Source organism: Delphinus delphis, chromosome 9 (assembly GCF_949987515.2).
Source record: "Delphinus delphis chromosome 9, mDelDel1.2, whole genome shotgun sequence".
In the NCBI taxonomy this organism is placed as follows: domain Eukaryota; kingdom Metazoa; phylum Chordata; class Mammalia; order Artiodactyla; family Delphinidae; genus Delphinus; species Delphinus delphis.
Window position 1 is genome coordinate 93,406,307 of NC_082691.1, and position 13,259 is coordinate 93,419,565.

The 13,259-nt window shown below is 39.2% G+C and overlaps 1 protein-coding gene across 1 annotated transcript in view; it reads right to left on the minus strand.

The window, feature by feature from the left end:
- Positions 1 to 13,259, minus strand: part of PARP12 (poly(ADP-ribose) polymerase family member 12) — a 44,269-nt gene that overhangs the window by 23,097 nt on the left and 7,913 nt on the right. The window contains exons 4-5 of the mRNA XM_060020993.2: positions 11,119 to 11,217; positions 5,654 to 5,777 (exon numbers count right to left, since the gene is read on the minus strand). Coding sequence (XP_059876976.1) covers positions 5,654 to 5,777; positions 11,119 to 11,217 — 223 coding nt within the window. The remainder of the gene's footprint in view (positions 1 to 5,653; positions 5,778 to 11,118; positions 11,218 to 13,259) is intronic.

Consider the following 13,259-nt stretch of genomic DNA (forward strand, 5'->3'; position numbering starts at 1 on the left):
ATACTGACTGTATAAAACAAGGCTAATTTCTAACTTCTGGGATTAAGAAAATAATAGAAGCAATATTTACACAGCACATCTTACATGCCTGGCATTGTTCTGAGTGTTTTACACACATTAATTCTTTTAATTCTCAAAATAACACTTTGATATAGGAACTATTATTTTTATCTACTTGACATATGCAGAAACTGAGGCACAGGACGGCTAAGTACTTTTCCCAAATTCACACAAGTAGTATATAAGTATGAATGGAACTAGTCAGAATTCAAGTGTTCAAGATTCTTTTATTGTTCAGGAGAATGATAAAAGGTATAGATTAGCTTAAATTGTTAAACTAAGGTATATTAAGTTACAGGGTCTGTTTTCCAGGGTAATCACTAAAAGAACAGAAATTCACTATGTAACTTCCAAATTAGTAGATGAGGGGGAAAACAAAAAATCAAATGTGGAAACATCTCAGAGAAGATCAAAAAGGGAAAAGAAAAATAGAAAAAGCAGGTCAAATAGCAAAAACCAAAACAGACAGTAGAATAAATAAATTCAAATGTATAGGTAATCACAACAAATGGATAAACCACAATATTTAACTTTTGATTAAAAGAGAAAGATTGTCATACTGAAAAAATAACCAGTTCTACAGTGTTTACAGGAAATATAACTAAAATGTAAACAAAAGAGCTTGAAAGTAAAATAGTGAACAGTAGCTAAAAAAAAAGCTGGCTTAGTTATATATATTAATATCAAACGAAACACACTTAAGGCATAAAAGCATTACTAGAAATAAAAAGCATCCACTTTCTATTGCTAATAGGCTCAATTTAACAGGAAGATAAAAGTTTTAAACTTCTATATACTTCATAATAGTTTTTAAATATATAAAATAAAAATTGATGGAATTACAAGGAGAACCGACAAATTCATAGTGAATGTTAACATACCTTTGAGTAACTGACACAAGAAGCAGACAAAGAAATCAATAAGGATAAAGAAGATTAGAACCACACAATTAACACACTTCATCTAACACCACAGCCAAAAGACTCTGCATACACAGAATTTTACCAAAACTAACCATGTACTACACCCATAAAGCAAGCCTCAACAAAATTCGAAGAATCTCTTATATAGCCTGACCACAATGCAATCCATTTGAATTTAAATTTTAAAACTAATTTTAAAATACACTTAGAAATAAATCATGGGTCATCTAATCTATGAGATCAAAAAAGGAGAGAAGTTTGTTCCTCTAAAAAAGAAAAATATTAGTAAAATTAATAAATCTCTGCAAGATTGATCAAGAAAAAAGACAGGGAGAGAAAAAAGATTAGAACTGTAAAAGGGGACAAAATTAAAGATGGCATAGACAGTAAAAGGGATATTATAAGTAACTTTATGACAGTAAAAGTTTGAAAATAAATAAAATGAACAAACTCCTAGAAAAAATATCAACTTACCAAGTTGACTCAAGGAAAAACAGAAAACCTGACTGGTCCTAAAACAATTATAAGAAATTGGGTCAGTAGTTTAAAATCTTCTCAGGAATTAAACATCAGGCCCAGAAATTTTTAGAAACATGATCATTCAGGAAAAAAATAATTCTAATTTCACAGGATTTTTTCAGGATAGGAAAAGAATCCATCCCAATCTCATTTTTATGAGGCTAGGAATTTCATAATATAAAAACCAGGCATCATTTATACTGTACACCTGTAACTTATATAATATTGTACATCAACTATACTTCAATTAAAAAAAACAGGCAAAGACAGTATGAAACAATTATAGACCAATCTTATTCAAACGTAAATACAAAAATCTTAGACCAAATACTGGCAATACAAAGTTCACCATCATGTGCATATGTGCATGTGTACACAGGCTACGTATGACTTCAGTCTGGGAATGCAATGGACTTAACATTAGAAAATTAATGCAAATCACTGCGTTAACAAGTAAAGGAGAACAAAACATTGGCTCTTAATTAACATAGAAATAGCACTCAATAAACTTCAATTTCCATACACAATTAAAAAAAAAAAACTCCTGGCATACTAGGAATAAAACTAGAATTGATTAGCAATGCCAAAGGTTCCAAACATTCACACATGCTTAAGGAAAAACATTTTAAAATTACTCCTTTTACAATTAGGAAAAAAAGAAGAAAAGAATAATCTTTCAGCTATCACCACGTCTATTCAGCACGGTACAGGAGATCTTAGCCACTATAATAAGACAATAAAAAGAAATAAAATGTGTAAGAATTGAAAAGGGAAAACAAACTGCTATTCACAGATATTAATTTCTATACAGATATCTAGAACATATAGATAACTATACAGATAATTCAAATAAATTATCAGTAGATTCTGAGTTAAGGTATTTTAGTAAAGTTGCAGGATATAAGATAGAAAAGTCAACTGCATTTCTACGCATCAGCAGGGAGAAAATACAGCAACAAAAAAATGTAACTAGGGATGTAATGCACAACATGATTAACTATAGTTAATGATGCTGTATGGTAATTTGAACGTTGCTAAGAAAATAAATATTAAAAATTCTCACAAGAAAAAAAATGGGTAGGGGTAACTATATGAGGTGCTGGATATTAACTAAACCTACTGCAGTAATCACTTGGCAATATACACTTGTGTCAAGTCATCGTGCTCTACACCTTAAACTTCTACAGTGTTGTATGTCAATTATCTCTCAAAAAAACTGGAGAAATTTTTTTTGAAAAAGGAAATGAAGAAGCTAATAAATCCCTAAAGAAAAAAAAAATCTAACAAAAGATATACAAGACCTTAATGGAGAAAATTAGAGAACTACTGAAAAATAGTAAAGAACGTTTAAATGAGATGCTATCACGTATATGAATAGAAAGCCTTGGCATCATTATGATGTCAGTTCTCCCCAAACTGATAATAGACAATGCAATTTCAAGTTAAAAAAAATCACAACAGTGTTTTTTGTGAAAACCAACGGGCAGATTTTAAAATTTCTAAAGAGGAGCAAAAGACCAAGAGGCAAGACAATTTGAGGAAAAATAAGGTGGGGATTTGCCTTATCACATGCTTAAACGTACTGTAAAGCTCTTCTACATGAGAGAGTGTGATGTTGACACAGAGACACCCAGACCAATGAAACAGAAGAGGCCAGAAACAGACGGGTGTGTATTTGCTAACTCAACACCTGACAGACAGCACTGAAAACAGGTGCAAAAAAGATGGCCTACTTACAAAAGCAGTACTTAGCAGCTAAGTCTGAAATTAAGCTATAAAATGTATTCACATTTTGCCAAATCTGGCTCAGTTTTGGCGGGTTTAAAAATCGACTGACTTCTGGAAATGAATGGTAGATGGCTGCACTACAATGTGAATGTGTTTAATGCCACTGAACCTTACACTTAAAAATGGTTAAGATGGTAAATTTTATGTTATGTCTATTTTATCACAATTTTTAAATTTTATTTTTTTGCTGAGTAGAGTTTAAGACTTTTTTTTTTTTGCTGTTCTTTCGTCTGTAAGAACATATCTTTCTAAAGATGTAGAGTCGAATTACAACATATTAAACAAATCACTTGGAATATTTCTTCTCTATGCGGTTTATCCTTTATCCCATATATATTTTGGTTCATTTGTCTCATTTTGATTTTTGTTTTGGTTTTTTTTTTTGATTTACTTTTTGAATACTTTTTTTTTTTTTACTTTTTTTATCCTAACATTTTATTTTTTAATGGCTTACTTCTTTAAAATTTTTTATTTTATATTGGAGTATAGTTGATTAACAACGTTGTCTTAGTTTCAGGTGTACAGCAAAGTGATTCAATTATACATATACATGTATCTATTCTTTTTCAAATTCTTTTCCCCTTTAGGTTATTACAGAATATTGAGCAGAGTTCCCTGTGCTATACGATAGGTCCTTGTTGGTAATCTATCTTAAATATAACAGTGTATACATGTCAATCCCAAACTCTAAATGTTTTAAATATATTTTTAAAAAGTGGTCTTTGGAAAAACTGGTAATTCATCTGCATAAGAATGAAACTGGACCTACACTTCACCACACGCAAGGAGAGGTTAATACAGTTCTTAAAATGTTAAAAATTTTTAAAGAAAATTCAGGATAAATATTTTATGGTCTCAGGATAAGGAAGGATTTCTTACGACACAAAAGGTATAAAACCTCCAAAAAAAAAAGAAAAGAAAAAAGTATAAAACTATAAAGGAAAGAATGGATAAATACTTCTCTTCATTAACAGATATCATAAGCTGACAGGAGTTCATTTATTTTCAACACACATTTAATACTCAGAAACTTGAAGAGTTCCAAAACTAACTAATGAAGAACACAACCTTCCCCCTCAACAAAACAAACTACAAGCACAGACATTTCACAGCAGAAGAAGCATAAATGGCCACTGAACATGTGAAGAGACACTTTCCCTCACCAGGACTCAGGGATATGAAAATGGAGACCTTATTTTACACCGAAGACTAGAAAAGCGCAGACGTCAGACTACACCAAATGTGCAGTACAATCACTGTGGAAAAGAATCTGGCATCCCCTGGCAGAACTGAGGAGGGACCAGCCTACCTCCCAGCAGGCGCACCCCTGAACGCCTACCCCAAGGAAGCCTGCACACACGTGGCCCGGGAGGAGCGTCAAGAACAGAGCCCTGAGAGAAGCCTCCAGGCAACAGTCCAGAGTAGCTCCATTCAGATGAGGTTCAAGGACAGGAGAGACTATCTGTGCTGACAGACGTTGGAACAGCAGTGGTTTACAGGGTGGGCACTGACTGGAAGGGGGTAGGAGGGGACCTTCTGGGTGATGAAAATGATCTACAGCTGGATCAGAGCGTTGGCTACTGCAAGCGTACATACCTTCCTCAAAACTCACTGAACTATATACTTAATATCTGTGCATGTCACCGAGTATAAATTTTAACTTAAAAAGCCTCAAAAAAAAAGGGAAGAGAAAGAAAGGGGGGACGTAGGTAAGAGCTGGTTATGTGAGCCACTTAATCTTCTGAAGGGGGATAATTTGTTTCACATGCTTTACCAGTAGCAATTTGCATATAATTGCACCCTAAGCACAAATTTATTTTATCCACTCAAAAAACGGGCTCAAATTCTCTTCTTGGCAACACATTTTAGCAAGTTTAATCCAAGATTTGAAAATAAGGCTACCCAGGACTTCCCCATTTACTCTCAACTGACTAAGTGAAAATACTAGGACATACTTAGGAAAATAAAAAAGGTTGAACAATAAACAGTAGTTCAGCTGTATGACTTTACAGGCAAAGGCTGTAAATTTCACAAATGATCGCCTCTTCCTTTTCTGGACTAATCAATGAGGATATATTTACATGATCAATCCCAGCATCAAATAATTCAGAACTTACTTGGTACCCACCCCTTCTCTCCCCATAGCTCCTCCGTGAAAAAAGAGGAAGATGGGGCAACAAGGGCACCAGCCACCAGCAGGACCATCAACTCCCAATTTCGTGCAGGGAGCTTCCCGCCTCCTTACTCTGTGTGTGTGCGTCTGTGTATGAAGCCCATCAAAACTAAACCCTTCTGTGTCTAAACTTCCCGTACCACACACAAAAGCCCAGGCACAAAGCAGACACAAGTGACATATTTCATACCCATTTCTTGCAGGATTGCAATAGGCCTCTTCAATAAGGTACATTTTGTTCAGATCCTTCCACGAGCCTCCATCTAAGACTTGCCACCGATATGGCAAATGGAAGTGAACTCTACTGCACCTCTCTGAAATAAAGATATAAAGAAGTGAGCACACTGGCAATACACAGCCTGGCCCAGTCCCACGGTTCTCAAAGGGTATGGGGCTGCCTGCTGACCTGGGAACATTCTGGAAATCTGTGAGGGAGCCTTTTTTAATGCAGTCATACCTGAGCATTTAGATACCAAACACTATGCATTTTAGGATACACACTTTCCTTTTATGTCTCCCTTGTTAATAGGACATTAAACACATTAAACTGACTTTTTAAAAACTGTGTGTTGGTGGGTTACATTATGTATGAATTTCATGTCATGAGAGTAAAGAAGCTGATCATGAGATAGACGGTCGAAGGCTCCATGTCTGCAGGGGCAGTCTGTCGGTGCATTACTGCTATACACGTGACACTTGGATGGGGCGTGATCACACCAGAAACGGGAGCAGGTTCGTCTCTACCAGAACCATCCCAACCCCAGCAGGTCCTACAGCAGGTGGGTCAGCAGTGTGGTTTCAGCCCACCTTGATCTTTCTGGCTGCTAAGTTACTCACCCCTCCTCAACACACCCCACCCCCCAAAGGCATTGTACACACAGCCCGGGTCTACGGTTTCCATCCAACTACTCCCCCATGCCTTCCGTGTGCTCCCAGGGCCTGTACCTCCTAGCACTTCCTGCCCACCTTGCCTTGGCTCATGCCAGCCGCTCACCTGGAATGCTGCCCACACCCTCCCTCTACCTTTCAACAGACTGTGAGGTTCTGGTACATCCTGACGGAGGAATGTTGTGAGAGGAAAGAGAGACACGAAAGAAGAGCAATGGGAATCTTCACACTGACACCTGCAGGATTTATACTATTAGATAGAAAGATACATAGGTGTGGAATGCCTCTATTTGGGTAAAAGAACAGAAAAAACAAGATTAGCCAGACTCGGACTAAATACACATATATGCACACATTATTCCTTGCTGTGTGTGGGGGGGTGGGGGCGATGGGAGGACTGGGTGGCACAGCACAAAGTTATGAGGAGAGATTTGTTTTGAATTTTGAACCGCAAAAATATATAGTCCAAAAAATTAAACATCTAGTTAAGTGAAAAAAGATACAAAAGAGCGTTCATAGAGTGCACCTGTGTAAAGAGAAAGACTAAACATACACACTTGTGCTTGTATAAAATCTTGATGGAAAAATATTCAAGGAACTAGTAACAATGACTGTTTCTGAAGGGAATCTGGGTGCTGGGGAAAAGGGTTGTGATGAAGACATTTCTTACTGTCTTTTGTACATTTTTAATTCATCTTTCAAAATAGTAACAGTAAAGCATGGCTAACTTGACATCTGAAAAAAATTAAAATTTTCTAACATCGTACGCAGTCTTTCAGGCAAGTCTTAATGCCACTTCTTTCCCAGAGACCCTGCCAGGGAGCAATGGGGTGGCAGGGACCGGGGAGGAAGTGGGGAGACGGCCTGGGCTTGTCAAAGCCCAGGCCTGGGGCCAGGCCGACAGGGCTTAGAGAACAGGAGGAGGGACCCCAACCAAGGAAATCTCTGCCAAGTTCAACCAGGCTGGAAACAGCCCCACTGGGGAGTCAGGATGTCCTGACCTGTCCAGAATTAGGGCAGGGATGGCTCACACCAGGCCAAACGGAGCCCTCTTAGACTCCTGACCAGGGGTGTGGACAATAAAGTGATAACCAGGGGCTCGACCTGAAGAGATAAGGCCACAGCTGTGGTCCAGAGGTCACGACCAAATAAGATTTCCTGTTTCCTCCTAAGGGGCACTAAGGGAAATGATGAGGAATGAGTGTTCAGTCGCTCATCTATACAGCCCAGCACAGGTGAGTCCTGGACAACCTGAAGAAAGGCTCTCCCCTTAAGAAGGCACCTGTCAGGGTAGGAGCACCACCCACCCCTCTCCAGGCTGACACTTCCTTGGGAAGGACATAGGGGCCAGGGGAAGGCACTGTGAGGCCTGAGGCTTCTAACTCTTAATCCAACCTGAGCATGGAGCCCATGCTGCTCACAAGCTGGCAGGTGCCCTGAGGAGGAGGATGCCACGCAGGCCACTGCAGCCATGAAGATGGCAAGAGCGGAGTCCTAGCTCAGCGCTGGGGGTGTAAAGCCCCTTCTCTGCTACAACTTTCCTGGTCCTTCTGTCCCGTCTCTCAGTTTCCCTCCCTTCTTCCAATGTTCCCCACCTCACTGTTGCATTCCCAAGTCTAGGTTTTCTAGAAGGTTAGTCACAGAAACCAAATCAAATTGGCAAAGTACCCACATCCACATCCCCTTTCTCCCTACTTCCCTTAAAATGACAGATCACAGAGAAGAAGAAATCCAAAAGCACTGGAAAACAGAAGTACCATCAAAAGACCAGAATTACTAAAGAATTCCTAAAAATATGAAGCAGTAAGAACCAAACCAACAAAGAGAGAAAAATACATGCAGAATATGCAGAAGAGAGCCACCCCAGAAGTAGGAAGGAGCTGGGGGCTTCACAAACTCAGAGTCAGATGTAACAAGGAGCAAGAAAGACACCTGGACAAGAGCACTGAGAGGAATCAGGACCCAGTGGAGCAAGTGCCCCATCAGCGCCTTGCTTGTGCCCAGCAACCTTGTTCTTTGTCCCATGGAACACGTGGGTGTGGATATAGGGGCTGGAGAGAGAAGCATGCGAGAAAGCCATCAAAGCCCCCGCCCTGACCTTCGAACATACGCTAGCAGCCCCCGCAACCAAGCAAGACTTACCGCCTCTTCCCCATTAAGCCTGGAATCAGAATCGGCCTCCACCAGTAGGCACAGGGATTTGAGTACCAACATGGGCACACAACCAAGAGCCACCCAACACACGAGGAAAAATAACACAGACAGGCAGCTAACTCACACAGAAGAATCAAGCCCTAAGGAAATAATTTTTGGAGAAAACAGATCAAGAGAAACAACCAGACCTAAACATAAAAGCTAAGCCTATAAACTTCTGGAAAAAAAAAAAAAACCATAGGAGAGACATTTTCCTGGGCCTGGAAGAGACAAAGATTTTTAGGGCACAAAAAACACAAACCATTAAAAAATATATTAAAATGGACATCAACATAAAACATATTCTTCCAAAGATACTGTAAAAAAAAAAATGAACATGAAAGACACAGACTAGGAGAATATATTTTCAATACCTATATCCGACAAAGACATGAATAAAGAATATTCAAAACTACTAGAAGTCAATAATGAGAGATCAAACAACCCAATAAAAAAATGGGCCAAACAGTCACAAAAGACCACACGTTGTATGATTCCATTTATATGAAATATCCAGGCAAACCCAGAGACATAATGTAAATGCCAGGAGCTGGGGGGAGGAAAGAATGGGTAGTGACTGCTAATGGTTATGGATTTCTTTGGAGGTGATGAAAATGTTCTAATATCGACTGTGATGATGGTTGCACAACTCTGACTATATTAAAAACTATTAAATGGGTGAATTGTATACTATATGAAATATACTTAATATCTTAACAAAACTGTTATCTGCCTGTAAAATAGGCAAAAGATTTAAACAGATACTTCACAGAAGACAAACAAATGGCCAACAGGCACATGAAAATAAATGTTAAATATCATTACTCATCAGGGAAATGCAAATGAAAGCCACAATGAGATATTACTCATTTGCTAGGATGGCTAAAATTTATAGGACTGACAATACCAAGTGTTGACAAGGATGTAGAGCAACCAAAACACTCACACACTGCTGGTGGGAAGGTGAAATATATCCACTTTGGAAGACAGTCTGGCTGTATCTTATAATGTTAAACACACATTTATCATATGATCAGACATTCCACTTTTAGGTCTTTACCCAAGAGAGGAAGACATACATCCACATGAAAACTTGTACATGAATACTGATAGAGGCTTTATTTATAAAAGCCCAAAACTGGAAACCCAAATGTTCATCAACATATAAATGGATAAACAACTTGTAGTTAATCCATGCAACAGGAGAATACATGTTGTATGATTACATTTATATAAAATTCTGGAAAACACACATCTACTCTACATCAACAGAAAGTAGATCAGGATTGCCTTGGGTCGGGAAACTGGGAGGTGAGGATCGACTGTATAGGGGCATAAGGGGAATTTTTGGAATGAGAGAACTGTTCCGTATCTAGATTATAGTGATAGTTACAGGGGCAAACATACTTACCAAAACTCAAAGGGTATACTTAAAATGGGTGCATTTTATTGCATGTAAATTATAACTAATAACGTTGATTTTTAAGGCTATATATATATATATATACATATATATATACACATATATATATATACACACACACACACATATATATATATGTATATATACAGCACATATTCCTTGACCTAGTATTCCATTTCCAGGAATCTATCTATGGAAATACACATGTGTACTCAGATGCTCAAGGGAAAAAAATCACTCTAATCAAATACTACAAAGTTGTTTTCAAAATCCCGGTAGACATACACATACACACTAATGTAGAAAAAAATCTCAAGGACACACCATTAAGTAAAAGAAGCAGATTAAATAATGTGCATGTTCCCATCTGTTGAAAAATATGTGAAACAAATATGACCACACGTCACGTGTTTACCTTCAGAGAAGGCTGAAGGAAGACTTCAGACTTTACTCTGTATCATTTCACTCGTTTACAAAGTGAAAGTATTCATGAATTGCTTGGGTAGTTTTTAAAGACTGAAAACAAAACAGGAAGTTTTGGCGTTTGTTTTTTTTTTAAGCAGAGTCACCAATTTGAGAAGGAATCTTTCTTCAATCAAAGCCCAGGACAGCAGCAAGAACAAAGGTTTAGTGAAAATACAGTCTCACACCCACACCCACACAAAAAACAAGATTTGCTACTTCTGATAAAAGAGAGAATGTGGAGAGAAACCCCAAACTTAAATAAATACTCATCCCCCAAGAGTGAACACAGGTGTCTCCTCCTGAGGGAGGGCATTCCTAGGTTCTAAGGTATCTCTGAGACTACAACCTCCCTCCATAAGGGACACTAGACTGGGCATCCAAGTGCCTTTGCAGGTCTCTGACCTCATGCTACGTTGACCAAGGGGCAACACTTGACACTCATTTGCTGCATGAACCAAACAGTCATGCTCCCCATCTATAGTTTGATCTTTAGAAACTCAAGTAATTCCTACCACCCTCAACTCCTCAACAAAATCACTGAAGTGCCACCAGCTCACAATTAAGATGGCCTGACCCTCTCTGGACGGCGGGGAGAGGACCTCGAGGGGTGGTGTCAGAGCAGAGCTCTGGGAACCAGAAGCAGTTATCCCGCCCACAAGTGGATGAAGGGGTTTCCCCTGACTCACCTTGAAAGGTACAACGTTTCCAGATATGGAACAAGCAAATCTGATCACTCTCCTCTTGGTTGGCAGTGTTTGGGGACACAGAACCTGCATCTCTTCTTTCTACAAAGAAACACTGCAAAGATGTATCACCGATGCTTCTGACACGGAGTTGGGGTAGTTCAAGGTACAAAGGAGAGAAAAAAGGATACATTCATCCCTCTGCACGAGGCAAAAGTGGGCAAGGCAACCTCACAAAATCTTATAAAGTTCTGGATGAAAGGACCCTCAGACATAAGGTGGGCCCTCTGCTTTTTAGGGAGGAATCAGGGAGCCCAAGGTCACAGGGCTGCTTGCCAAATCCAGGATGTCATTGTTGGGGGCTGGGGGTGAGTCTTTTCTCAACTCTGGCTGTGCACCCAATTCACTAGGAGACCTGTTTAAAAATAGAAGTGCCCGGCTCTACCTCAGATTGACTCAATCAGAAGCCTTCAACAGTGGAACCTGGGACACTTTTTTAATAGGGGGGAACCACTAACCAACACATTTTCCTTCTGTATCTACTGACGTGATGAGCCCAGAGAGCAAGTGAAGGCTGCATTTTATAAACTAGATTTGATTGCAAAAGCAAATACTTGTCAATGAACTATTAGAATCGGGTGCCAATACCAAGAAAAAAATAACAATAAACAGAAAGCCCACAATTCAAAATGAAACCTAATTTAGGTTAATTATAAAAATTGTAGGGACTTCCCTGGTGGCGCAGTGGTTAAGAATCCGCCTGCCAATGCGGGGCACACGGGCTGGAGCCCTGGTCCAGGAAGAGCCCACATGCTGCGGAGCAACTAAGCCCGTGCGCCACAACTCCTGAGCCTGCGCTCTAGGGCCTATGCGCCACAACTACTGAGCCCGCGAGCCACAACTACTGAAGCCCGTGTGCCTAGAGCCCATGCTCCACAACAAAAGAAGCCACCGTAATGAGCTCACACACAGCAGTGAAGACCCAACGCAGCCAAAAATAAATAAAAATAAATAATTTTTTTCAAATATTGTAATATAACAAGAGCGTGCAAGTGCTCTCAAAGTTTACCTTTACTAGAAGTGCTTCAATGAGCCATTACCTAATAATTACACTTCGGTGGGCCCCAACTGCCACCATATAAGCATATAAAACTCATTAGCAAACCCTCCCTATTTTGTTATTCATCTTCCCTGTTGTTTTATAGGCCCCTCAGACAGCCACAGGCTGCACCTTAAAACCCACACCTGTGGAGCCTTAGAGCTGGCCTTCCTCTCCCCCCAGGCGCAGGTATCCTCCCCTCCCTTTCTAACAAGGCCATAATCCAATTGACACTTTTTTAACAAACTATTTAAAGCAAAACCTGTTTGCTTCTAGGCTTCTTACTGTTGAAAGAAACTAACCAAAAATAATTGAAGAAAATGTAAAGAAAAAACATATGACAAGGACAACTTTCAAATATAAAAATCAGGTAAGATTAGAGTGATAAGTTTGTTTGCTGGTCATCCTGGCACTGGTATTTTAGGAAGTGTTCTATTAAAAATCCTAGATTATCACTACAGCTAACAAGTGGGGGGGAGCCACGGCTCACAGTCACTAAGGTATAAACAAGGCCCAGGACAGTGGCCAGCACATGGCCAGGACTCAAATTTGTTGAATGAGAAAATGGATCATCAGAATGGCCAGCCTACAGCAGATACTGTGAAAATCCAAAGGACACCAAGGCATCACAGCCTCCCTGAGGGACCATGGTATTCACATCCCAACCAACAGGTACTCAAGAAATGCTTATTAAATAAACAATCTCTGTTCAAAATCCCATTTGCCTGTCACTAAGCTTGATATTTCTCAAAAAAATTTTTTTAAAAAGTGTCCTGACAGATTCATCCATTCAACAAATGTCTCAGTGCCTACTGTGGTCGGCACTGTCTGGAGATGAGCGGTGAACAAAGTCAATCTGCAGTGACGAAAAAGATCCATTCATGTCAAGAAGAAAGCTGAAATTAAAATATGCTTCATTCAAAAATAAGTAAGTAAATAAAATATGCTTCATTCACTCATTAAAAATATATATATATATAAACAGAATGCAACGCAAAGGATGGCCCCAGAGTTGTACAGCACGGCATTAACTCTGGGGTCCCTC